The 27,725-nt window shown below is 39.6% G+C and overlaps 1 protein-coding gene across 12 annotated transcripts in view; it reads left to right on the top strand.

The window, feature by feature from the left end:
* The window catches only part of LOC119850748 (phosphofructokinase, platelet), a 79,703-nt gene that overhangs the window by 15,710 nt on the left and 36,268 nt on the right, over positions 1 to 27,725 (top strand). For all 12 annotated transcript variants that reach the window (XM_038389218.2, XM_038389217.2, XM_038389212.2 and 9 more), the window contains exons 3-11: positions 9,454 to 9,531; positions 13,168 to 13,357; positions 17,509 to 17,674; positions 19,559 to 19,603; positions 19,713 to 19,821; positions 21,157 to 21,252; positions 22,732 to 22,824; positions 24,139 to 24,264; positions 24,894 to 24,958. In XM_038389218.2, the coding sequence (XP_038245146.1) occupies positions 9,454 to 9,531; positions 13,168 to 13,357; positions 17,509 to 17,674; positions 19,559 to 19,603; positions 19,713 to 19,821; positions 21,157 to 21,252; positions 22,732 to 22,824; positions 24,139 to 24,264; positions 24,894 to 24,958 (968 nt within the window). The remainder of the gene's footprint in view (positions 1 to 9,453; positions 9,532 to 13,167; positions 13,358 to 17,508; positions 17,675 to 19,558; positions 19,604 to 19,712; positions 19,822 to 21,156; positions 21,253 to 22,731; positions 22,825 to 24,138; positions 24,265 to 24,893; positions 24,959 to 27,725) is intronic.

The following is a 27,725-nucleotide window of genomic DNA, read 5'->3' as shown; positions in this document are numbered from 1 at the left end:
TACGAGAGAGGTCTATAAAATGGTGACTGGAATGGAGAAAGAGAATAAGCTACTGTTGTTTACTCCTTCACATAATGCAAGAACCAGGGGTCATCCAATGACATGGATAGATAGCAGATTTAAAACAAACAAAAGAAAGTACTTATTCATACAATGCACAGCCCGTGGAACTCATTGGCAAGGGGTGTTGTTAAGGCCAAAACTATAACAGGGTTCAAAAACGAACTAGATAAATTCCTGGAGATTAGGTCCATCAATGGCTATTAGCCAAGATGGTCAGATATGCAACCCTATGCACTAGCTGTTCCAAGCCTCTGAGTGCCAGAAGCTGGGAGTGGATGATAGGGGATGGATTACTCGATGATTGCCTGTTCTGGTCTCCAGAGCACCTGGCATTGGCCACTGTCAGAAGACAGGATATTGGGCTAGATGGATCATTGCTCCGACCTAGTATGGCTGTTCTTATGTTTTAGAAGTTTATAAACCAAAATAAACATTTTATCTAGGCTAAAATGTGGGATGCAGTTTTGCTAAGGTGATTTTAGTTTGTCATATAAACCAAATTTAATTATAAAAGTGCTAGAAAATACAACATTTGCTAGTTTGTATTTACCAAACACACTGTTTATATTTTTAAGCTTGATTATTTATTCATTTTCATCCATATCTGTTTATACTCAGAGCTCAGACACTAGAGCTATAAAACACATTGTAATGGAGTTTTTTGTTTTTGTTTTTGCTTTTGTTTTTTAATGTAAGCTATTCCTAATGCTGGACACGTTAAGCTGTAAAAATTACTTGGCATAACAAGGCATTCACTGAAGTTTGTATAGTAACATAAGCAACATATACATTTATATGTGTTTCAGAATAATGTGTACATATGGTTTATCCAATAGTCTGTGGCAGTTTTAAAATGGACATGAGTTTAGGGTTGAAAGAAAAAATAACAGCTATTTGAAAAACAACCATCAAGCAAATTTTGTTATTTTGGACACTTCAAAGTTTTGTTTCAAAATGCAGAAATTAATTCAACTATGTTATGAAATATGATGTAGGTTATTCTGAGGCTAAATATGGTAAAAGCTTTCCACAGTTTTAGCTTGCAAGAAAGACAGCCAAAACACTTCTTACTCTGCCCCCCTCCAGTTCCCCGCAAAATCTAAACCCTTGTCAGAAGGGCTACAAATTAGCTGTGAGTTGCAAGGGGATTCTAGGAATTGGCAAGCTAATGAGCACACCACGTATTCAGAAGCTTGTTGTTGTGGCATCACAGCACAAAAGATTTCTGGAGCAGAGTGCTCTGCTTATTTGCATGCCAATTCTCTTTTTGTAATAGGAAAATATTTATTCTATCCTTCATTCCCTGCCCCTCTATGGTTTGAAATTAATATGTCTGCAATCTACATGGTTTGCTACCCCTATTGTATGACTTAATGGCTGACTGGCAGTGAAGTACTGGATTGGGTCCTGCATCATGATGATATGGGGAGGTGAGAGTGGACAGACTTGGGGTTGAAGCCTTAGGGACAGATCCTTGGGTGCAGCCAAAATACACAGAGTGCAAGTCAAGAAGCAGTATGCAAAGATGGCTTAAAGCTCCTGTGTTACTGTGCTGCCCTGGTGCGTCTGTGTACATGGACTATATGGCTGTTCTCTTTACCCTGTGGTAGAGCAGTGTGAAGGATTCTCTTACTCAAGCCAGGCTACAGCGGTCATAAGTGGTCCAAAATGCAGCTGAGGATCAGTGTGATATATGGATGTTGAGCTGCACACTCTTTTCTCTGCTGCAGGGAGTATAGCAGTAAGGGCCTGGCACGTAAGACCCCCCCCCATATCATGTCTGTGCCTCTGGAGGATCATCCTCACACTGGGAAGTAAAAAATTCACCCTCTTCCTGACTTTATTTACCCCCAAATTAATAAGATAAGTGTTCAAGCCTTCTCAGTCTTGGCTGCTCCTGGAGTTCCTACCTCAGGACTGCTCACATTCATTCACTTTCCATGCCTTTCCAAGACTAACCTGTTCTTAAATTGACCAGAAATGTAGAAATACGTCTTTATATGACATTCCGGGGTACAACCCAGACTAGGGAGGGGTTATGTCACCGTTGCCCTGCAGCTTGGGATGCCTCACAGTGCTTTCCTGCTGTAGCTCCCAACTTGGACTTCTCACAAACAGTATGCAGGTTATACTCTGAGTGTTTGTGTATAGCCACAGCCCTGGTCCAGCAACCCTGGCCCCAGCAGCTTGTCAGCAAACACCAGCTACTCTTGGGCTTCCAGCAGCCTTGGGTTCCACTTGCAGGTGACCCCAACGCATGCCCAGTCCCAAATTTCCCACCTAAAAAGTGTAATCTGCACTGTCCAGCCCTCTTCTGGACAGTGCAGGTATATTAGGTCTATTAGGTTGCCCATCTAAGGGGATCAATAAACAACAGTTTGCTACCCTAAATGGAGTTACCCACACAATTCAGTTTAAACATAACACTGGATTAGCTTTGATTAATGAATAAAACAAGCTTATTTAACTTCAAGGAGATACGTTTTAAGCGAGTACACGTATAAGGCATTAAAGTCAGAAATGGTTACAAGAGAAATAAAGATAAAATGCTTCCTAAACTTAACAAACAAGACTTGGTTCCAGGTAAAGTTCTTACCATATGCTTCCAGCAACAGGGCTGACCAAACTTCAGGTCAGGATCTCTCCCCAAAGTCAAATTGGGCAGGTTTCTTTTGCCTTCTCAGTGAAAGTGAGAGATGGATAGGAAGAGATAGCTTGGGGGGGGTTTGCCTCTTACTTTTATAGTTCAGTCACCTTTTGAAATGCATTTTCTTGAGGACAACCCTTAGGTAAAATTCATTCAAACAGTAAAGGAGGGCGGTGAAAGATTTTGCACCCTGTTTCTTTTCACCTCTGTTTGCTGAAATGCAGATTTTTTTCTTGTCTTCTGTCTTCCCCCTCTTGTTGTCTGAAGACACTGTTATATGTTACAACTTATATGTAAATTGAGTTAAAAACCCATTCCTTAGTTTAAGACTTGATTGACCAGTCCTGCCTAATCAGGGCTAGTGGGTTTGAACATGTGCAACTAATATTATTCAGGGGGAATTCATAACTTTGCATATAATGTTGCCACACACATTTCATTATGATATTATTGACCAGCAAGTTATTAGTTTTCCAGTGATACCTCACAAGGCATATTTTATTCAAAAATTATTACAATGGTGTGCAGGGTGTGAATACAGGGATGCATTCTGTCATACTTTAGTAGACCACTTAATACACTCAAATGTGTAACTGTTGATATTCTGCAATTTTTAGCTTTCTTAATGCCTTCCAGGATAAGGAAAATTGCGGATAATCACAGATTCGTGTCTTCAAACTGTAGTAATTAATCTGTAGAAGTTGCATGAGGTGAATACTGATGGATTCCAATAGAGAGTAACATGCTATCTTGTTTACACTTGTGTAGGTCTGTAACACAGGAGCATATGTGATTCGTTGTGAGTAGGGGACATGCCTGTGAGAGAGAAATCTGCTTGTAGTTCAACCCTTTCAACATTACACTGTAGGCAGTCACCAGTTATTCTTCTTTGATTGGGTGTTGATTAATCACGCAGTCATTTTTCTTTCATGGGTGCATACAAATGCCTTAGAAGTATGCGATTTGCAGTGTTGTTGTAACCATGTTGGTCCCAGAGAAAGACAAAGGGTGGGGGGAGGTAATATTTTTTATTGGACCAACTTCTGTGGGTGGAAGAGACAAACTTCCAAGCTGCACAGAGCTCTTCTTCAGGTCTGGAAAAGGTAATCGGAGTGTCACAGCTAAATACAAGGTGGGACAGATCGTTAAACATATGGGGTTAATGCGTGTTGCAAGAAACCACTTAAAACGAAGCAGTCAATTAGCACTGCTACAGTCCATAGAACAAAGAAGGGCTAGTAGATTACCAATTGTTGTAAAGAGCCATAAAACCAGTGTCTCTGTTGAGACTATGATTTTTAGTGTCTACGAAAGTTATGAATTTAAGTTCTCCTGCTTGTATTTTGAAGGTTTGTATTCTGAAGGTTTCTTTTGAGGATGAGTACTGGTAGGTCAGCTTGTATTGTGAAAAATGTTCGCCTATGGGTGATAGGGTGTTTTTGTCTTTTATCATTTTTCTGGATGAGTTCATTCAAGAGCATAGTGATTGTCTAGTTTTACCCACATAGCTGTTGTTGGGACATTTGATGCACTGGATGAGGAACACCACATGTTATGATAGACACATGTAGGAGTATTGATCATTATAGCAGAGACATGGCTGTAGGTTTTCCATCCGTTTTTCTGGCAGTATGTGGTACCGCTCTGAATTGGTGTGTTCTAGCCTCTGGGGAGCTTCTGATGATGAACTTGGAGATGTTGGGGGGGGGTCTTTGGAAGACTAGAAGAGGGGTTTTGGGAAAAAATTCTTTCAGGGTATGACCCACATCAAGTAAGGGTTATAATTTGTTTGATGATTCCCCGTGTGGGTTCCAGTTTGAGGAGTGTGATCAGTGGTTGGTTGGTTGTTTTTGTATTGAAGCAAGTTCTCTCGGGTTACTTGGGTGGCCTGTTCCATGATGTGATCAACCTCTCTGGTGGAGCGAAGCTGCTCTGGGAGGTTAAAAAACAAAACAAAACAAAAACACCACCAAAAATCTGAGGGCTAAAAATATTTCTGTTTAGAGCCAATTGGTAAAAGTAAAGGCCTTGACATTTTCAGCCTGACTTGTTACAGTTGATGAGCCAAAGGTAGTCCATCCCATAAATTCTTCCTCTGGTGCCACATAAAATTGTTTCATCCTCTTTACTAGTTTCTTCTGCAGGGTCAAGAGCTCTGCAGTTGTGGCAAAAAGTAGCCCCACGTTCAGGCAAAATGTAGCTGTAATGGGCACAGCTTTGAACTGGGCAAGAACAAACTGGCTGTGGAATAGGATTAAGCTCCTTTATAGCAGCATGTTTATTTATGGAGATGTTTTACTATATGTGTAAACAGATATTAATTTAACGAGCACTATACAATTCTTGGAAGTACTTTGTGCTGCTTGATAATAACGCAAAGGAAAATGGACCCCAGAGTATAAGGAAAATTAGCAATTGTTATAGAATAATGAATAAGAGCACAATTTTGATCCCCCAAAAGCAAGGACATTTGGAAACTCCTAAATTGTTGATTTTAGTCCTGGAAACTATATTCTAAATTTGCAGTAAAGGAATATGAGAATTCAGGGTTCAAGTATCTGAGAATACTCCCCCTAACAATTCTATCACCCTTAAGGATTGACTAGACGTGAACATTAATCTGGAATAAAATAGGGTGTAAATTTAAAGCAGATTAATTATTCCTGATTAACTCCCAGTATAGACACCCAAATTCTGCAATAAGACTGCCTTATTCTGAATTAGTGTAATGCACTTCCAGAGTGGATTAGCTAATGTGGAATAAGGCAATTTTATTGCAGAATAAGAGTGTCCACTCTTGAAGTTAATCTGGAATAGCCTTTACTCATGTTGAGTAGTATGTTGGTTTGCAAGTAAACCCATCGCTCGTGGAATAATGTACTATTCAGTATGGGTACCCACTGTACTATTTGTTAACATATAGTCACCTCCTGGATTGACACCAGAAGAGCATTCTGTCCTCACAGAAAGTATTAATATTGCTGAGTTTATTTTTATCAAGATGTGAAAGCTCTAGCTCCAAGAGATAGAAATATATTTTAAAATACCATATTGTTTCAGGAGGCTAGGTTAATATTTCACCTCTGAACTCCAGGAATTAAATTTGGTATAATCACTAATTGGAGGTGAGGAATAATTATAATAATAATTATAATGATTCTCAGTTTCGACTCAATCCTGTTAGGTATTGAGTTCATAATGAGAGGTACTAAGGTTTTTAAATCCTCATAATCCCTTTTAAACCTTATGACAGCATCTTACAGGGTTGGACATATAGTCCCTGGTGGATGTTTGCCCATCACTAAACCACAGAATTTTCCATAATTCATCTTGATTGACAGTCTAGAAGTGAAAATACCGGGGTGTACATTGACAGAACTCTGTGGGAAAACTTCCACAGTGGGTGCTATGCTATGTTTTATGGACTTAATACTCAGTGAAATTGGTTCATCACTTTCTTGAACACTAGCATTCAGCAAGTGAACCCACTAATTAAATAAAAAAGAATAACTAAATAGAAAAAAGAATAGCCTGGTATAATAGTAATTCAGCAGGAGTTGCTAACTCATTTGTTCTTTTGTAAATACTTTTGCCTGCCCCTTCCTGCTTGCTTTGTTTCAGATCAAAGCTTGCAGCTGTTCTGTTGGGGCAAAGGCTCTGTTTTGATGGTCTATCCTTTGAGACTGATGGAGGCTGATGGTTTTAGATGTCTCTGAGATAGAGCGGTCTGTTGGATTCTCTTTGGTCTTGTGGGACTTTATTAGAATTTGGTGTCCACACCTATGTATATGGTGGCTCCCAAAAGCCCACTTCCTCACCTTTTTCCTTGCTGCTACTGCTGCTATTGTTTTTTGTACTGTGGAAGCACCGAGGAGCCCCATAGTCCTAGGTGTTGAAGGCCTGGGGTTGGGGAGGGTTCTGTCCAACAGAGGGGTCAGTACTCATGGGGTGCAGCCTTCTGCTTCCTGCTTGCATAGTCCCTGCTGGCCTCCTCAGCAGAGGAGGGTAACTGCTGCTAGGTAGCTTGTTCAGCTGCAGCTTTGGGGAAGTGATATGGGCAGAAAGCCAACATGGAGCCCCAGCAGCCAAGACTGCCCCTCCTGCATGGAGCCCCACCCGCTTCCCCTGCTGGGCAGATCCCCCTCCTCACCCTGATCCCTCAGTGCAGCCCAGTTGGGACTTTGCAACCCACAGTTTTGAAACCTCTGCTCTAGTTCAAACAGAAATTAATTCAGGGAGGTTCTATGGCCTGTCTTATAGAGGAGTTCACACCAGATGACAATTATCTCGTCTAACCTTATAAAATATGAATTTATACGTGAAGGAAGATAGCTTGAGCACCAGTGGGGAAAGACTCTTTTGTCCCATATTGATTGTGACATAAAGAATATTTTGGGTTCTTTGCTTTCACCAAATTTCTGATCAAGGGACCTCTTCTGGTTCGTGAATAACTTGTTGAAACCTTCTTGTCTCCAGTTGGACTGCAGTTGAGCATTTCTTGCTGTGAGGAGATTTGATGCACTTTACTCAGATTCAGATGGAAAGCATCAAAATTATAAGTCTAAATTAATTCATACTGAAGAAAACCTGGTTTTGTGGTGTGTGTGTATGTGCGTGTACGCATGGGTGTTCACACATACATTTTTCCAGTATTCTGCTTATCTTGGAGGGAAATGTGTTACCAAATACATCAATTTGTAGAGACCTTGTTTAGATGCATCCTAAGAGCATGTAAAACATAGAAAAATCACAGAAATTAGCATCTGAAAGACCTTTCATGAAGCCTGTCTATTCCTTTACCCACTGCATGATTGCACCTAAAATATATTTATTTCTCCAGTATACTCTGGGAAGAAGCTTCTACCACTTCCCTTTTGAGCCTATGCCATAAACGGTTTGAGACTTCCCTTCAGAGAATTCACGGTCACTCAGGATGATACTCATAATATTTTACAAAGTATATAATTTCTTCTTACTGATTTTTATCTTATTACTCCTTTGGGTCACCCTAAGTACTTTTTTCTCCATCCTTAACCTTTTATGTCCATTAAACATTGATAGGCTTACCAGGTTCCCCTGAGTAATCACTTAGTGAAACAAAAAATATTTATGCTTTTGATCTTTCCTCATTACTAATCCCTCCAGCTCATAATCAGTCATTTCTGTGGTTCTCTGAACTCCCTCCAGTTTACAGCCCCAACTTTTTAGTATTCAGATTCCCCAGACTGAGAGGAGCGATCTTGCCAGAGTCCTATAGAGAAGGACCATTAACTCTTCTCTCTATAGCATGATTACTCTGCACATGCAGCCACAAGCCACTTTGCCCAATTTTGTTATCATATTGGACTGCATCCACTTTTAATTTAATGTCCACAAGGTTGAATAGCAGCTTTAAATTTCTTTCCTATCAGATATACTAGCTTGTATTTTTCCAAATTAAATCTCATTTTATTTCATTCTTCTCACCATCTTTCGCAACATTTCCCAATAAATTATAATCTGCAAATGTCAGTATCCTGTGCTTAATACTACATAGTGAATTAATGAAACCAGATTATCACTGAGCCCTACAGCTTCCCACTAGACATCTTTCCTCTTCTCATCATGATACATTGCCTTTTAACCGTATGCAATGATTTTTCCAAGCCAATTTGAATGTAGGTTTTGAGGCGCTGTTTTAAATGCTTTACCAAAATCCAGGTACATTGTCTCCGCTACATTTCCTTCACCATTAATTGTGTAAAAAAAGAGCATCTGACCCTATTCGTTCTTTGTAATCCAATTTTGCTTGTTGCTTTTGATTCTGTTTTGCTCTGAGATGTTTAGAGATTTTTCCCATTACTTTAAAATGTATTTAAATACTGCTTTCTAAATAATAAATGTCAGAATCACTTTTCTTTTCTTTGTGGAGACCATAAACACACTTGCTTTCCCCTTAGTCTGTCCCCAGTACTTCATGGTTCTTCAAAACTAATAGAACGTGTAACCTTTAATGCACAGCAGATATATTGCCATTTCCCTTATACTAGCTTTCTATGTATATCCCATACTGGCACTTCTCTGAAGCCACTTTTCTTCAGAATCTCAGCTTTAATTTTTATAAGTAAGTCTCTAGATGTCATGGTTGTGAAGAAATCTTAAAAAAAAATATGAACTGAATGTAATTGATGCAGAGATGAGGCTTCAGAGAGGCTGGAACACTAGCTCTGAAAGGCATGAACCACACTATTCATCTTAGTGGAGGGTTAACTCAGCAATCCGGTGATGGTTATTTAATTGTCAGTATTGTTAACTTTTTCATCCTTTATGTAAAAAAAATGAGGGAGGGTCACAGATCCGCACAGTTTATTGAGAGCGATGACTCGTGTCAGTGCCACAAGTAGTGGTTTTTGGGAGATACCACCAAGCCTCATGAGCCAACAGGGCCCATGGGTGCATTCATGTACCTCAAGGGGGGAGCTTAAGAAGCCTATTAGAACCAAGTGGCACATGCGATCATATTGTGAACATCAGCACAATTTACTGTGAATAGTGTATAATTTTTGTGGTTAATGGCAGTGGGGCTAAAGTTGTGGGTGGAGCTTGGGAGAGTACTACTGTCTAATACATACATATATGTATATGTATTATATATATATATATATATATATATATATATATATATATATATATATATATATATAAAGTAAAATACTATGTAGACTGACATGTAAGGTTTCTAAAATACGTTTCTCTTGTCTCAGGGTTACCAAGGTATGGTTGATGGAGGTGACAACATTGTTGAAGTGTCATGGGAAAGTGTTTCAAGCATCTTGCAAGTGGTAAGTACGGTAAAAAACCGAAAACAAAGCAAAGCTCTCCTTTGAAATCATTAACCAGAATTTTTAAATTTAAAGATTAAGGCCAAGAATTTCAAAAGTAGTCAGTGAGGTTGACTGGCTCCATTTTGGGCATCCAACTTCAAACACTTGTTGACAGGGCCTGATTTTCAGATAATTGCTGCTCAGCACCTTCCAGAAATCAGACCTCTATGAGGTATGTCATGCTGGGCACCTAGAAACAGTAACCCCTTTTGAAAATGTAGGTCCTAGATTTTCAAAATTGGGTGCCCAAAGTTAGGCTGATAAATGCATGTTTAGGCATACACATTAATCAGGAGTGGCAGAATTGGGCCCAAGAAGTTTAAAACAATGTCATATTAGTATTGTGCTAAGGAAATGCTGTGTTTTATGTCATGCCATGGAAGCTGTTCACCAATAAAAGTAAACATTTACATTTTTTAAATTTATATGCAAAACAATTGCTAAAAAGGAGACCATTATATGTTGAGGCTAGTGCACATACCTGGTGGGCTCCTATAACCAGATCATTGTGCAAAACAAGATTGTGCTGTAGTTACCTCTCTGCAGTATTTCTTCTTCACAAAATAGCTCTCATTTTCACTAATACATAAAAGAAAGGTAGGATGTTGCTTGCAGGCCTTTCTGTTCTTTTCTATTCTATTCTAATTTTATTTTGCATAAATAAGTATTTTTTCAGGAATGGATAAATTTTTTTTCTATTTGTTTCATAATTCTGTTTCTGAATAGAGGCACCCACAGTTAGTAGCAAATGGGTCACATGCTGCTTTCACTTAACACAGTCGCTTGCCTATTTTTATCATTTCTGATGTTTCTAGTGAGAGTCGTTTTACACATTGTTTCCATTACGGCTGGTTACTTTTAGAACCACTTCAAGTGCGTGTGTGTGCTGCACTCTCATTCATGAGTCAGGTTTCCCAGTTCTCTTCTTCCTCACTTTCATCTTTCCATTATCAGCTTGTTGTGACTTTCAACACATATGAGCAGTGCCAAGAAATGATTTAGAACAGGAAGTGCTCGATGGTGAGGCAGACTGTTTCAGATGGCAATACAAACTGTATAAATTCCAAGCTCAAATTTGGGTTGGGCCTGGCTCAGATTTCTTGTTTTTACTCTACAAAGGAAATGATTATGAAACACTGAGGTGATAATCTTCTGCTTGGAAAAAAGAAAAGCTTCTGCATTATGTTAATGTTACTTTCTAGTATACATTAGAAATACAGTAAAACTATAATCAAGGACAATAAGCTTATATAAAAGACAAAATGATGATGATATATTTTCTGTAAAACTTGCTGACAGATTCTGAACAAATTTTAAACAACTAACAAAATTATCCAAAAGCCAGGACTTGATGTCAAATACCCAGACATCTGTTGGGAAAATAATACAGCCGGGCACAGATTATCCTACAAATTCTTGGAATGCATTGGAGACACATTTTATTACAGAAGGTGGAGAAAGTGACTGGGGAGAGTCTATTCTAGATTTGATTCTGACAAACAGGGAGGAACTGGTTTTAGAATTTGAAGGTGGAAGGCAGCTTGGGTAAAAGTGTCCATGAAATAAGAGTTCATGATCTAAAGAATAGTAAAAGTGCAAATAGCACAATAAAAATAATGGAATTTCAAGAAGGCAGACTTCAGCAAACTCAGAGAATTGGTAGGTAAGCTCCCATGGGAATGAAGTCTAAGGGAAAAAAGAATTCTGGAGAGTTGGCAGTTTTTTAAAGAGATATTATTAAGGACACGAGCAAGCTATTCCAATGCATTGGAAAGAGGAAGTATGGTAAACACCACCCTGGCTTAACGAGCAGATCTTTAATGACCTGATACTCAAAAAGAGTTATATAAAAAGTAGAAACTAGGTCATATTACAAAGAATGACTATAAATAAAACCAACACAAGCAGGTAGGGACAAAATTTGAAAGGCCAAGGCATAAAGGGTAGCAAGAAAAAATTTTACAAATACAGTAGAAGCAAAAGGAAGAGCAAAGACAAAGTAGGCCCATTACTCAATGAGGAGGGAAAGACAATAACAGAAAATGCAACAATGGCTGAAGTGTTCAATGCCTTTTTTGTGTCAGTTTTCACCGAAAAGGTTAGCAGTGATCGGATGACTAACATAGTGAACACCAATATAAATGGGGGATGATCTGAGGCTAAAATAGGGAAAGAACAAGTTAAGAATGTCTTTAAGTCCACAGAGCTTGATGAAATGCATTCTAGAATACTTAAAGAATTAGCTGAAGAGATCTCTGAGCCATTATCGATTAACTTTGAGAAAGTCTGGAGAATGAGAGAGATTCCAGGGGACTAGGAAAGGGGGAATATAGTACCTATCTATTAAAAAGGGAATAAGGACAACCCAGGGAATTATAGATCAGTCATCTTAACTTTGGGACGCAGAAAGATAATGGAGCAAATTATCAAACAATCAATTTGTAAGCACCTAGAATAAAATAAAGTGATAAGTAACAGACAACATGGAATTGTCAAGAACAAATCATGTCAAACCAACTTAATAGCCTTATTTAACACAGTAACAAACCTTGTGGATTGAGGGGAAGATATGATATAACTCAACTTTAGTAAGGCTTTTGATACAGACACACATACCTTCTCATAAACACGGTAGAGAAATATAGCCTAGATGAACCTACTGTAAGGTAGGCATACAATAGGTTGGAAAAGCGTACTCAGAGAGTAGTTATTAATGCTTCACAATCAGACTGGAAGGGCATATCAAGTGGGTTCCTCAGGGATCTGTCCTCGGTCCAGTTCTATTCAGAATGATTTGGATAATGTCACAGAATACACTTATAAAGTTTGTGGATGATACCATGCTGGGAGGGATTGCAAGCGCTGTTAAGGACAAATCTTGACAAACTGGAGAAATGGTCTGATATACATAGGATGTAATTCAATAAGGACACATGCAAAATTCTCCACTTAGGAAGAAACAATCAATTGCACAAATACAAAATGGGAAAGGACTGCCAAGCAGGGAGTACTGCAGAAAAGGATCTGAGGGTTATAATGGATCACAAACTAAATACGAGTCAACAATGTAACACCGTTGTAAAAAAAAGCAAACCTCATTCTGCAATGTATCAGCAGGAGTGTTGGAAGAATTGCTTCTCGTGTCTGTCTTGCACTGCTCTCAGCACTGATAAGACAGAGTATTGTGTCCAGTTCTGGGTGCCACATTTCAGGAAAGATGTGGACAAATTGGAGAAAGTCCAGACGAGCAACAAAAATGATTAAGGGTCTAGCAAACATGACCTGCAAGGAAAGATTGGAAAAAAATGGGTTTGTTTAATCTGGAGAAGAGAAGACTGAAGGGAGACAGGATAACAGTCTATAAGTATATATCTACCATGCTTGTTTCCTGCCTCATTGCCTGATATACATGTACCATAGTTTTTAGAATGTAATTTTCCTAGAGGTTTGGGTAACTCTCTATTATTTTCTAGTGTATTCCCATACTCTTTTTTGTTAATATTTTCTTAATTAACAAATCAACATTAAAATAATTAGCAAATAACATAAAATTTGACAAAGATAAATTAGAACTGATTTATTTCCTTTTTCCAGGGAGGGACAGTTATTGGTAGCGCACGCTGCAAAGAATTTCGTACCCGGGAAGGCCGTTTGAAGGCAGCTTTCAACTTGATTCAGCGTGGAATCACTAACCTTTGTGTGATTGGTGGTGATGGTAGTTTAACAGGTGCTAATCTCTTTCGTGAAGAATGGAGTGGACTTCTAGAAGAACTGGCACAAAGTGGTAAGTTTGCGTCTCTGTGAACATGTAGAACACTTGGTTCTTCCTCAACTGATGAAAGAAAATTATGTGTTATTAGTACATAGAAAAATTACATTCAAAGAATGTTATTTAAGTTGCAAAGTCAACCACATGACAATTAGGAAATGCTAGATTTATGATTGTTTACACATAACTTTTCAGTCCCTTTGTGCATCCATCCTGTGCTCTCAATGAGCCAGAGTTTCTTTGGGATAAAAAATAGCACAGAATCATGTAAATAAAGACTATCATAATGCATACACAAAAGGGGCCAAATTAAAGTTGCAAAGTGTAACAGTGTGGCTTGCCCCATGGGCTGAAGAACCTGGGTCTAAGCCATCCCTGATTACAGATTTAGCCATACCTTACTCCTGAGGGCATTCTGTACCAAAAAATTAAAAACTGTGCACTAAAAAATTAAAAATTCTGTGCATAGTATTTTAAAATTCTGCAAAATTCTTGCAAATTTTATTTGTCAAATAAATGTGGAGGCTCCAGTGTGGCATTGGGGAACACAGGCCACTGGCTGCACAGAACTGGGAGATCACTGTGCAGCTTCCTCTTGGGACACGGACTCAGCGTGGCTGAGGCTGCACCCAACCCTGGCAACAGCTGGGTCTTCCCCAGTCCAGCCCCCTGCCCCACAGTGATTTACATCTCTGCCAGCTTCCTGGGCACCCAAAACATATTGCTGGGGCGGGTCATATGACCGTTCTTGTGGCTTCCCTTTGCTTCCCCATCAGAAAGTCATTTTTCTGCAGGGAAGAAAGAAATCTGCGGAGGACATAAATTCTGCACATGTACGGTGGAGCAGTATTCCCCCAGGAGTAACACCTGAGGGAATCAGGCAATTCGCTATAAAGAGCAGAAGGTGGCTGCAGTAAGTGGGGAAGCCTAAGGAATTGCAGCTATGCTCGTGGACATTTCAGGGAGAAAAAGGGCTACTGCTGGATCATGACACCAGGGAGCTTGGAGGGTAAAGCCCAATGAGAAGGAGGCTCCAGAGGGGCAAGAAACTCTAACTGCATTTCGGACTGGACGTCAGAGCCCCAGCATGGGAGGACTGGTGGGGGGGTCAGATTGGTATGGAAGAAAAGTTCTGGGAATGAGAGAAAATTCACAGCAGAGTGAACTAATGTATGTTTTCTTTGTGTTGTTGGAATTAAATTTAGTTTGGGGCTCTGGGTTGCTGTAAACTGGTCCTCGTATTAAACTAGCCCCAGCCAGGGATACTGTTAACCAGAGAAAGCCAATGTGAGTTCTTAAAGGGCCCCACAGAGAGGAGAAAAAGAGGTGGGAAGTTGCAGGGACATTGCTGGCCACAAGGGGTGCTCAATAACGCAGTAATCCTGTTACATCAGAGGTGGGCAAACTATGGCCCTCGGGCCACATCCGGCCCGCGGGACCATCCTGCCCGGCCCCTGAGCTCCCGGCCCCTCCCCTGCTGTCTCCCCTCCCCCACAGCCTCAGCTCAATGCGCTGCCAGCGCTCTGGCCCGCCACTCCCGCCAGGCAGTGCGCCAACATGGCTGGCTCCATCCTGCCGCTCTGAGTGGCCTGGTAAGGGGGCGAGGAATGGAGGGGGCGGGTTGGATAAGGGTGGGGCAGTCAGGGGACAGGGAGCGGGGGGGTTGGATAGGGGATGGGGTCCCGGGTGGGTGGTTAGGGGAGGGGGGGTCCCAGGAAGGGGCTGTCAGGAAGGACAAGAAGCAGAGGGGGTTGGATGGGTTGGGGATTCTGAGGGTGGCAGTCGGGGGTAGGAAGTGGGAGGGGGTGGTTAGGGGGCAGGGGCCAGGCTATTTGGGGAGGCACAGCCTTCCCTACCCGGCCCTCCATACAGTTTTGCAATCGTGATATGTCCCTCAGGCGAAAAAGTTTACTCACCCCTGTGTTACACACAGGAAATCATAAATGTGGCATTTCCTAAGTTTTAAGTGCTTGACTTTGCATCCTAAATAACTTTCTTTAATGTAGTCTTTGTGTATAATGTTCTAGAGTTTTAATTAAATGAAAAAAAGGTAAAACCAAGTTTTATTATGTGCAGCTTTTACCACCTCTCCATTATGAATCAACAGCAGGGTCTGAACCCTGGACCTCCAGCACTGCTACTTCTTGAAGTACCAGATTAACAACATTGGCTGGCACCCAGAGAAGGCTGTCTTCTCTGAGGAGGGAGTGGGTTTCTGGATCTATGGGATTGTTGCGGGGAAGCCCAATCTGGCCTGGAGTTCTCTCTCCCCCTACTCCAGAAGTTGGGGGTGCTCCTGTCCCATGTGTTACCCCAGAGGGATGATTGGCTTCTGGTACCATGTGGTGGATCTGTGGGTAGTTGCCCCCCCCCCTCTCCTCCCCCTGCCCTTCCCCTTGCCCCCAGCTGGGAGTTGGGGGAGCTTCTGCCCCATGTGATTCCCCCAAGGGTTGGTGTGGGGAATGATAAATAGCCAAATGGTTTATAAGCAGAGAAGTCTGATTCAGCTCAGCTCTTTCCTCCCCACCTCTGCTTCACAGCTCTGTCAGCTCCTTGGTACAATGTGTGATGGTGCTGCTGGTTTGGTGCTAGCATGGGCTTGGGCTGGGGAAGTGTCAGTGAGTTTTTTGGCACGCTGCCAAAATTTCCTGCAGTTATGTCTTCATTGCATTAGTTTGTGTGAGAGGTTTTCATGTGTGGATAGGGTAGTAGATAGGGGCAACAACTAACAAGAGCCAGAGTTATCTCTGCAGTGAAGACATATATCCTGAGGAACATGAGAGAAAGTAATGGTGATTTTTAATATCTCAGCCAAATCTGAATAGAATTTCACGGGACAAAAAAGGTACTATGTATCCCAAGGGGAAACCCCTACCGAATATCCTGGCTTGCTACAAACAGTAGAGGTGTGAGAGCTTTTCAAAGAAAAGATTTATAAGAAACCTTTTTAATGGATAGTGTTAGGCAACCTCTATATAGACGTTGCTACCACCTTCCTCTGTAATAATAGAAAATGTCCCAGCTGTTGTATGTTGCTCAATTGCACCAAAATGGTGCAGTGGACGTGGTTGCACTGAGGTTGTCTCCTTGATGCTATAAATTGCAATTTGTTTGTGTTGGCTACAGTTCCCATTCTCTTAGTTCACTTCTTCTGCTTTATCCTCTATTTTTCTAAAAATAACTAATCTGAGATTGGAATTTAGTCTTAAACACATGATTTAATATACAATCTTTCAACTGAAGTCACCGGAAATACTCAAGTGAGTAAAGTTACATACTTGTTTTCAGACTCAACTCTAAGTATATTGGGCTGTCACATCGCATAATTGCTGAGCAGCTTCTCAAAAAGATTCCCAGGAGCTAAATGAACTATGCATTGCATAATACATTAGCAATGTTACATTTGTGCCCCCTTTGGATATCTGTATTTTGGTCCTAAAATATTAGACTAAAGAAAAAATGAAAACCCACCCTTTTATACCACATTCTTTGCTAGCCCAAATTAGAAATTTGTCTTTGGCAAAATTCTGTAACTTTCCTGCACGTAGAAATTTAAATGACTGGCCCAGTATTTTTTTATTGTAGTTTGAGAGAGACATGTTTAGATTTAGAATGTGACTTCTCCATTCTCACTCACTCCTCAGTCATGAAACAATGTACTGGAGTCTTTCAGTCACACAGTCACACACATTTCATGCTGGTGGCCATATATTCCCCCTTGTTTTAGAATTTCCTGTCCACTGGGAACATGCTGAGTCACATCCACAATTCAGTTTGCACCCCTCTACTTCACTCCGTCCCATACATGGGGAGTGTAATCTAAATGATGGTTTTTGGGTTTAGCGAGTGACAACCTCAAGACTAGTTCTAAACTCCCTGAACAAATGGCCCAGCAAATCACTCAGTGGGATGAAGTGCTTTTGGTTTGTTCTAAAAGACCCCTGATCTTCTAGAAAAGCTGTCCTCTTGCTCCAAGAAGTTTTATTCAGCTTTTTTAGCTTTGGCTAATCCTTTTCCTATGGAAATGTTTTTTATTTTAGAAATTTTAACTCTTACCAATAAAACCCAAAAGGACTACTTGTTACGTGGCAGCTACAATCTGATTTTGCTTCATCTCATGTGGCTGGCTATTGTTAATGGATGTTTTTACGGCTATTTCTCTGCAGGCAAGATTGAAGAAGAAGCTGTGAAGAAATATGTTTACCTCAATATTGTGGGGATGGTTGGATCCATAGATAATGACTTCTGTGGCACAGATATGACCATTGGTACTGACTCGGCCTTGCACAGAATCATTGAAGTTGTGGATGCCATCATGACCACTGCTCAAAGGTAACAGGATGCATGGGGGAATACACAAAATTTTAAATTATTACATTTTTCCCAGTGGTAAAATCAGGCATGTTTATGATTTAGTTGTCACAGAATATTTCATATGTATGCACTAATGTGATGTAAGGTTCTTAGATTGTATAGACCCAGAATTACATTGCAAGCAAAAGTTTCAGAGTAGCAGCCGTGTTAGTCTGTATTCGCAAAAAGAAAAGGAGTACTTGTGGCACCTTAGAGACTAACAAATTTATTAGAGCATAAGCTTTCGTGAGCTACAGCTATGCATCCGATGAAGTGAGCTGTAGCTCACGAAAGCTTATGCTCTAATAAATTTGTTAGTCTCTAAGGTGCCACAAGTACTCCTTTTCTTATTGCAAGCAAAAGTTAACCCCTTACCTCTTGAATTGCTTTGTGTGTTGTGGGAGGGAATTGGGGTGAGAATAGTCTGAGAGATGGAGCATACATGGACGGGGAGCATTTTTATGTGTGTTTTGTGTTTGTAAATTTAATCCTTTTATTTTGCTAACTGGATTGAATTGTGCAAATATACTTTCTGTTTGCATTTGTGACTTTCTAATTAAAATATGGATGATGATGATGATGAAAGAAAGATGCTTATAATTTCAGGGAGAATGCAATGTAATCTGGGCAATGATTGTGCAGTGGTAACCTCCATCCTAAAATGCAGCAATACCTTATTTCAGTCCTGGGCCTTTCATGATTGCAGGAGACCAGTCAGGCTGCACTGTTCCAACATTCGGGGTGCCTGTGAGATATGAACAAACGTCCATAAGGGAAAACAATGGGAGTGCAAACCTGAGCAAGAGTTAAATTCAGATCTCCAGAGGGGAAAAGTTGATATGTTAATCCAACTTCCATTTGTCCATCACCTTATATATTCATCATCACAAAACTTTTAAGAGTGAAATTCACTCCTGTACAGATCAGCACAAGGCCCTGTGCACTAGTTAAATGCCTCTTCAGCACAGAGGGCTGGTGATGATTCTCTCTACAGAGATGAATTTCACCCTAAGGAAACTGGAACTCTGGAAAAGACTTTTCTGAACTGGTGAGAAAAGATGTATAGTTACAGCTCAGCTATGTTGTCGCTTTGACTGATATTTCTCACTTCATCAGACATGTGCAATGGTATGAAAAAAACAGGCTGCTTCTAGAAGGCAAAAGTATACAGACTTTAGCCAGAGGGGCAGGTTCACTAAAGCTTGGCTTTCTTTTTTAGCATCTCATGCTTCTGCATTGGTATTCCGTGCTACAGAAATACATATGGAAAAACATAGATACTTGATTCAGTTTCACTCTTGACAAATAAAGCAATGACCATGCTGGTTTTACAGTTAGACTGGTAATCAATATAGTTATTAAAAACCAAATGGTTACAATCCTTGAAGTGAAACAACTATGATTGATGGATTAAATAGTCTTTCACCCTTTGCTTTTTACTTATTTTTTTTTATGCAAAGTTTCGGTCTCTTACAAAAATAAATCAATGCATTTTAGAGCAGCGCTACAATAAAAAACTGGTTTGCATGTACAGTGGATGAAAAATAATTAAAGAAATATTTATTGCATTGCTCTGAAACCTTATCAACCCCCATCCCCCCAACCCCATCTCTCCTTGTTATCACCAGTCATTTTGTATATTCCTGCACAGCCTGCATCTGGATAACATCTTCTGGATGTGAAAAGTTTTAAAGAGGGTACAACATTTCCCCCTGATCAGACAAGTGATTATACATTTACTTCTGGGTTTACTGTGTTATTCTTGGTGTCAGGGACTGATCCCAGCTCCCACTGATTTCAATGGGATTTGGATTGGGTCTTTCAATTGCAATAATGTTGTTGATCTCTCTTGTCATTTTATAGCCATCAGAGGACCTTTGTCCTAGAAGTTATGGGAAGACACTGTGGGTATGTACTATTCTCACCAGTTGGTGTCTAGTAATATTTAATTTTAAAAAACCTAAGATTGAAGTTTAATTGTTGTCTGATTTGTATTTTTTTAATGTGTGCTTACTAGGTATCTAGCTCTTGTTAGTGCATTAGCTTGTGGTGCGGATTGGGTATTTATTCCGGAATATCCCCCAGAAGAAGGATGGGAGGAGCAGATGTGTGTTAAGCTTTCTGAGGTAATCTGTTACTGCATCTGAACATTCTGTATGCCATGTGATGCTCACATCTGGAAAAAGGTGCCTAGCAACATAAATGATATGGGCCAAATCCTGTCGAGTAGGATTCAATCAAATTTTTGCTATTGATTTCAGTGGTAGAACTATTTGGTCTTAAATGCCTCTCTTCCCGCATTCTCCAGCTGTTCGAAGCACAGTTAGATTCCCTCTAGGGCTACTTTAGATCCCGCAAACATAGCCATAGTGGATCTGTTTTCTGGTTTGTCATCTTTGTCCCTGGTGTCTTATACAGAACGTTTAATTTTACGCTAGAAACTTTTATACGTCCGCATTATTTCAAAGAGCATTAATATAATCTAGTATAAAAGCGGAATTGCGTGCGTGCTTTCAAACCTGTAGTAATGCATTAGCATATGGAAAGCATACACTACAAAACCTACAAAACTAGGATAGTATTCCCATCTCTTTGAATTCACCCGCTTAGCCAGCAGAACGTTTTTAAAGGGAAGACATTTCCAGCAATTAACTGGTTTCTTTGCTGATCCGAGAAGCATTAACACTGAAATCTTGAAAGGAAAAATAAGAACCCATTTTCCACAAGGCTTGTAAAAGTAAGAATGAAAAATACCAGATTAAGTATATTCGTAGTAATGAGAATCTAAACTGATGCTTTCCTTTTGGTCTCCGAGTGTACGTTTTCTTTTTGTATGAGTCTTGGGGAGTGAAAGATCTCCAGACTATGGAGCAGTGTTGAGATTTTTGACAACACTAACTTAATAACCAGGCAAAAACAGTAGAACCTCAGAGTTATGAACTGACCAGTCAACCACACACCTCATTTGGAACTGGAAGTATACAATCACGCAGCGGCAGACCAAAAAAAACCCAAAAGTAAATACAGTACAGTACTGTGTTAAATGTAAACTACTAAAAAATAAAGGAAAGCTTGTCAAGGTAAGGAAACTGTTTCTGTGCTTGTTTCATGTAGATGGTTAAAAGCAGTATTTTTCTTCTGCATAATAAAGTTTCAAAGCTGTATTAAGTCAATGTTTGATTGTAAACTTTTGAAAGAACAACCATAATGTTTTGTTCAGCGTTACAAACAACCTCCATTCCCGAGGTGTTCGTAACTCTGAGGTTCTACTGTGTATAGGTTTCTTTCGCTCCTTTTCAATTGGATTAGTTGAGCTACAAATACTTTTGGTAAATTATCCAAAGGAAAAGATTCTAGTGAGTGGAGTTTAATATGCAGTAGTTAACTTTCAAAACGTTTTTTTTTAATGGTGTACCTTGTTTCAGGTTTTTTTACAACATCCAGTGTTGTTTTTCTCATAGAACCGTGCACGAAAGAAAAGGCTGAATATCATAATTGTGGCAGAAGGTGCCATTGATTCTCACAACAAACCTATAACTTCAGAAAAGGTTAAGGATGTAAGTATTGAACCTCTTTGTAATACAGTTTCTGCTGTGGCTATAATTTAGCGTAGTTCCCTTTCCACTGCTAAAACTACAATTTCCACAGGCATTCTGGTAATACAGCCTCTTACAGTACTTGCCAGTTGCATTTTTATGCTTGTGCTTTATGGACTTAATTCAGAGCCCATTGAGGTAAATGGAAATCTTTCAGTTGGTTTCCGTGGACTTTGGATTGGGACCTATTTTTTGTTAAATTAGAGGGCAGTCAATGAAGTGATATTTTTAGAGACTTGATCTCTAGGAGATCTGCTTAAATTTGTCTCGTATAATTAATTAATTAGATGATGGTATCTGATGGTCCTTGGGCGAAAATAAGTGATGGTCTGTCAAGTTCCTGGTGGACTAATAATGCCCTTATCATCACAATTTACCAGTAAAGGGAACATTTGGGAAAATCTCACCAATGCCAAGGATTAAATAAAAAGAAAAGGAGTACTTGTGGCACCTTAGAGACTAACAAATTTATTTGAGCATAAGCTTTCATGAGCTACAGCTCACTTCATCGGATGCATTTGGTGGAAAATACAGTGGGGAGATTTATATACACACACAGATAACATGAAATAATGGGTTTTATCATACACACTGTAAGGAGAGTGATCACTTAAGATGAGCCATCACCAGCAGGAGGGGGGGGGGGAGGAAAATCTATTTTAGTGAGGCTAGATTTGTACTTTACTGATGAATAAATGGACTGGAAAGAAAATGTAGCTGGAGGCAGTAAATAACTGCATATGTTTTTCTTTTGTGTCTCTTTTTGTGTACTTTTTTCAATATAAAATTATTTCATTCTCTGTGATTTTCCTAATAAAAACATCAGGCTATTAAAGTGGACAGATTTTACTGTTACTGAGAGGGATAAAAAACAACATTTTTAATTTGGTGGAACCCAAAATTTCTGGAACAAATTGTTGTACCTCCTTTTGTTCATGGACATCAGCCAAAGGCAGTGAATCAGAAAATCTGTATAAAGCTAAATGCCTTCACAGGGGGTTTAATTGCACAATCACTCCAAGATATTTAGTACTGTATATTTATAATATGGTTATAAAGAAACCCTATTTTAGTAGATTATTTTTTCCAGACTTCTAATTGTGATGTTTAAACCTTTTTTATAAGGTTAAGGACAGCATATATATTTTCTGCTTTTCTAAGTGGTCATTTGTTACTAAATAAATGACATCAGTATGTGTGTCTCTAATTAAAGCATTGTAGCCAAAACAACTTCTTTACCATTCTTAAACTGAACATTCCTTCCTTCACAGTAGGAGTCTGGAGATTAGTTTTCCTAACCTAGATGCAAAGAGACTTATTGTTGATGTGTGACATTTATATAATATATAGTATAATATTACAATATTCCCAATGTGTGCACACAGTATAGCTGCCATAGTGTCGCTATATTTCTCATTTATGCTTTGAAATTCTTTGCAGCTTGTGGTTCAGCAGCTGGGATTTGACACTCGTGTGACTATCCTGGGTCATGTTCAAAGAGGAGGTACTCCTTCAGCTTTTGATAGAATTTTGGTGAGTGAAGCTATGGTGATAACTTACATCTGTCTGCAAACCCTGGAAGAGTGCACATTGCAATTGTAGTAGTAATGTGCTTCCACTTATGCATACATTTTCATTCAGGGATTTTGTATCATTTATAAAAAACAGTTAACACCCTCAATACTTTTGTGAAGTAGCCAAATATAATTATAGTCCCCAGCTCAAGCAACGGAAAAGTAAAGTGGTTTGCCCCAGGCAACATACAGAGACTGTGGCAGAGCCAGGTTTAACACTCAGTAACTACTGGCTCCTAACTCCTTGCTGATTCCATTGCTGCCTCTCTCTAGGCGATTTAATCCACAATTGGAGAATCGCATCAAATCCAAAATTGGTCCACTGAAATCAATATTTATGTGCGTAAATTGTTCTGGTTAGGGGCTGTCTTCTATTCTACTATTTTAGGCATCGTTCTAAATGGACAAAAGAACTGGGAGTTAGACAAAAATATGAATTATGTACAGCAAAATCCTATACACATGCACTAGAATTGGGGTGACAAAGTGTAAGACCTTGTCTCCACTAGAAAGTGTTTGCTGGTATACGGACAAACCAGTGTTTGTGCCATACGGACAAACTCTCATAGCATAGACACAGCTTATATGGTTTAAAAAAAAAAAAAAAGTGCTCTTGCTAGTATAGTTTATACCAGTTCCCCAAATGAAAAAAGCTTACTGGTAAAAGAGTATTTTTTGCCAGTATAACTATAATTACACTAAGGGTATTGCTGGTATATAAATGTCATAAAAATAATCACACTACACAGAAGCATTACTATACTGGCAAAAGTTTCTAGTGTACACCTGGCTTTAAACTGCCTTTGCTACTCATCCTTGCAGTGCTACATATCAAAGTCACCAACCTAAATTAATGAAAGATATAGTTTGTGAATTTGCAGAGAGCATGCACATATGCATGCTCAGTTATTGCTAATAGGTGCTGTATATGGATATAAGTAGGTGGGTAGATTTTAAAAAGAATGACCTTCACTGTAATGTATTTAGTAATAATCATATTTACTAGTAATCCTATTTCCTTTAGAAGAGCTCTGATCAAAATCTGACTGTGCAGTGGGCTTGACAAGCTGTGAAAGCAGTCTTACTTGTCTTGTGGGTCAAAATATATTAAACATAACCAGCTGTGATCACAGTTATCAAGGAGTGATTGTTTTAAGCTGTAAAGAGAAATCTTGGGTACTTCTCTGTTTCTGTGGTGGGAGCCAACTGTTTTACTCCTTTTAGTACTGAGTGCATCCCCAAATAGAGAAACATCTCTCTCTATATTTTTCAGGCAAGCCGTATGGGCGTGGAAGCTGTCCTGGCCCTTCTAGAGGCTACGCCAGATACTCCTGCTTGTGTTGTGTCCTTGTCTGGGAACCAAGCTGTCCGTCTGCCTTTAATGGAGTGTGTGCAGATGGTGAGTTCTGGGAGAAGAGCCAGTTTACCCTTATTCATTAACTATAGCAAAGTGCTCTAACAATCAATGGTCTGTTATTAGTTATAACACATGAATGGAACACTTAACTGTTTGGTAATAATGACTTCTTCTTATGTCTTTGCTGTATGCAATTACTATGTAGTTGTTTTAGGGATAGTCACTGACAAATGCAATCCAACAAAGAAACATTGCTGCTTTTTTTCAGATTTGGAAACCTGTATTGTTTTTCAGTTTAATCTGAATCTTTCATTTTGCACTTTCTCTTTGATTACAAAATCTCCATCCATTATAGCCCATTTGCATTAATCTGGTTTCCTCCTCCAAAATTATTCAGAGTTCATCCCAATTTAAATTAAAAAAAAAATTCTCCTTCTGTGGCTGTTTTAGGTGCCAGTCTTCCCTCTCCCACCCTCAAATCTGCTTGTCCTCTATAGAAATGGTAAGAAAAATATAAAAATGCCAGTGTGATGCAGGTCACAACAGACAATAAATCAAACAGATTGTCCTTTCAGTATTCCAAATAGTAGTGTTATTTCAGAACCGATCCATTTACAGTACAGTCCTTAGTTTACTAACCTTTTATTCTATTCTTTTCATTAATTTTTAAGACTCAAGAAGTACAGAAAGCAATGGATGAACGAAAGTTTTGTGAAGCTGTCAGACTTCGTGGAAGGTACAACATATCAAATCATACCCATCTATCTGCTTTAGGAGATACTGAATTGCTTTGTCTTCCCATTAATTAATGTACCAGGGCCTGGGGATGCTCAGACATTATTCTGCATAACTATCCACTCCCTTTCCTCCTGCACCTCAGCTTAACGCTTTGCTGAAGCACAGACAAGAGTTCAGTCTTTACAGGATTTTTCAGAAAGCATTACACAGAGTTAAACCCCAGGGATATTGTATGTTAGACTCTGCTAAATAGATGGTAATAATCCCCAATTAATTTCAAAGAGAGCACCACACCTTTTTAGTTAAGCAAACATTTAATACGCACAAAACACACTTTAAATAGGATAAAATGTTATAAATAGTATTTGGAATACTATGAATAACTTTTAAGTAAAAGCTCTAAGACAGTAAATCTGCTGCTGTTCCTTGTACAGACCTTCCCCCTTTTGTTTCTGTTACAAACATTCAAATATAAGGTTTCAGCATAACGTTTTCTGTTCGTTAGCACATACATCAAAGCACATTCTGCTCTGATCTTCTCTCAGAGATGATTTTGCAGTCTTTATGATGTGACCATGGTATGTTGTGTGTGTCACCTGGACTCTTCAGAGCATGAGAAATGACAGCATCTCAATCCTTTAAAACACTTCAGAACCCTGTCAGCAAACGAACAGTCTGGGGATTTCCATGGCTAGCAGGAGTGCAGCCTTCAGGTTAACAGTTGACCGGTCCTCTCGGTCTTTGGTAAAACAGTATCTTGTATCCAAAGTGACACAGGGATTGGGACTCAGTCCACATGGCAGATGCATCGCTTGGTCCTGTGTCAATCAGCCACTCAGTCCACAGGGCTGTCTTTAACTTCTAAACCTTCCCCACCCTGGCACTCTGATTGACTCAGTTCTCAGAGGACGATTAGAGTGTGATTTGCCCGGTGGGTTGCGCACAATGAGAACTTCCTACAGAGCCTCAGAACCAGCTACTGAGCATGTTAGTTTAACTGGCACATCCTGTTCTACAAGTTTCTGTGCCCTTCTAGCTGAATTGCCCTGTCCTGCTCTCTGCATGTGTGCAGAGATACAGAATATCCAACCAAGATCTATGTCTCTTCTCCACTGCTTCTCTTCCCCTCGTAAGAGAAACAAAATCAAATGCTGCAGTACCAGGCATGTGGGTTACATTAACACTGGCTATTTTATTTTAAGTAATGTAGTTAATTATATTGCCAGTAACAGTGGTAGAGGAGGTTTCAGAGGAGTAACTTAGAAAGGACAGCAATAAAAGGTCATATTCCTATAATTTTCAAAGACAAGAAACTATAGATTCATAGATACTAAAGTCAGAAGGGACCATTCTGATCATCTAGTCTGACCTCCTGCACAACGCAGGCCACAGAATCTCACCCACCCACTCCTGCGAAAAACCTCACCTATGTCTGAGCTATTGAAGTCCTCAAACTGTGGTTTAAAGACTTCAAGGAACAGAGAATCCTCCCTCAAGTGACCCGTGCCCCATACTACAGAGGAAGGCGAAAAACCTCCAGGGCCTCTTCCAATCTGCCCTGGAGGAAAATTCCTTCCCAACCCCAAATATGGCGATCAGCTAAACCCTGTGCATATGGGCAAGATTCACCAGCCAGATACTACAGAAAATTCTTTCCTGGGTAACTCAGATCCACCCATCTAATATCCCATCACAGGGGATTAGGCCTATTTACCCTAAATATTTAAAGATCAATTAGTTACCAAAATCACATTATCCCATCATACCATCTCCTCCATAAACTTATTGAGTTTAATCTTAAAGCCAGCTAGATCTTTGCCCCCACTGCTTCCCTTGGAAGGCTATTCCAAAACTTCACTCCTCTGATGGTTGGAAACCTTCGTCTAATTTCAAGTCTAAACTTCCTAGTGGTCAGTTTATATCCATTTGTTCTTGTGTCCACAATGGTACTGAGCTTAAATAATTCCTCTCCCTCTCCTGTATTTATCCCTCTGATATATTTATAGAGAGCAATCATATCTCCCCTCAACCTTCTTTTAGTTAGGCTAAACAAGCCAAGCTCCTTGAGTCTCCTTTCATAAAACAAGTTTTCCATTCCTCGGATCATCCTAGTAGCCCTTCTCTGTACCTGTTCCAGTTTGAATTCATCCTTTTTGAACATGGGAGACCAGAATATTGCACGCAATATTCCAGGTGAGGTCTCACCAGTGCCTTGTATAATGGTACTAAAACCTCCTTATCTCTACTGGAAATATCTCTCCTGATGCATCCCAAAGCCGCATTAGCTTTTTTCACAGCCATATCACACTGGCAGCTCATAGTCATCCTATGATCAACCAATACTCCAAGGTCCTTCTCCTCCTCCGTTACTGCTAATTGATGCGTCCCCAGCTTATAACTAAAATTCTTGTTATTAATCCCTAAATGCATAACCTTACACTTCTCACTATTAAATTTCATCCTATTACTATTACATCCAGATCCTCCTGTGTGATATCCCGGTCCTTCTCTAAATTGGCAATACCTCCCAGCTTTGTATCATCTGCAAACTTTATTAGCACATTCCCACTTTTTGTGCCGAAGTCAGTAATAAAAAGATTAAATAAGATTTGTCCCAAAACTGATCCCTGAGGATTTCCACTAGTAACCTCCCTCCAGCCTGACAGTTCACCTTTCAGTGTGACCCGTTGTAGTCTCCCCTTTAACCAATTCCTTATCCACCTTTCAATGTTCAGATTGATCCCCATCTTTTCCAATTTAACTAA

The sequence above is a fragment of the Dermochelys coriacea genome, chromosome 2, assembly GCF_009764565.3.
Source record: "Dermochelys coriacea isolate rDerCor1 chromosome 2, rDerCor1.pri.v4, whole genome shotgun sequence".
In the NCBI taxonomy this organism is placed as follows: Eukaryota; Metazoa; Chordata; order Testudines; family Dermochelyidae; genus Dermochelys; species Dermochelys coriacea.
Note: the sequence above shows the minus strand (reverse complement) of the source record. Positions and strands in the feature narration are given on the sequence as shown.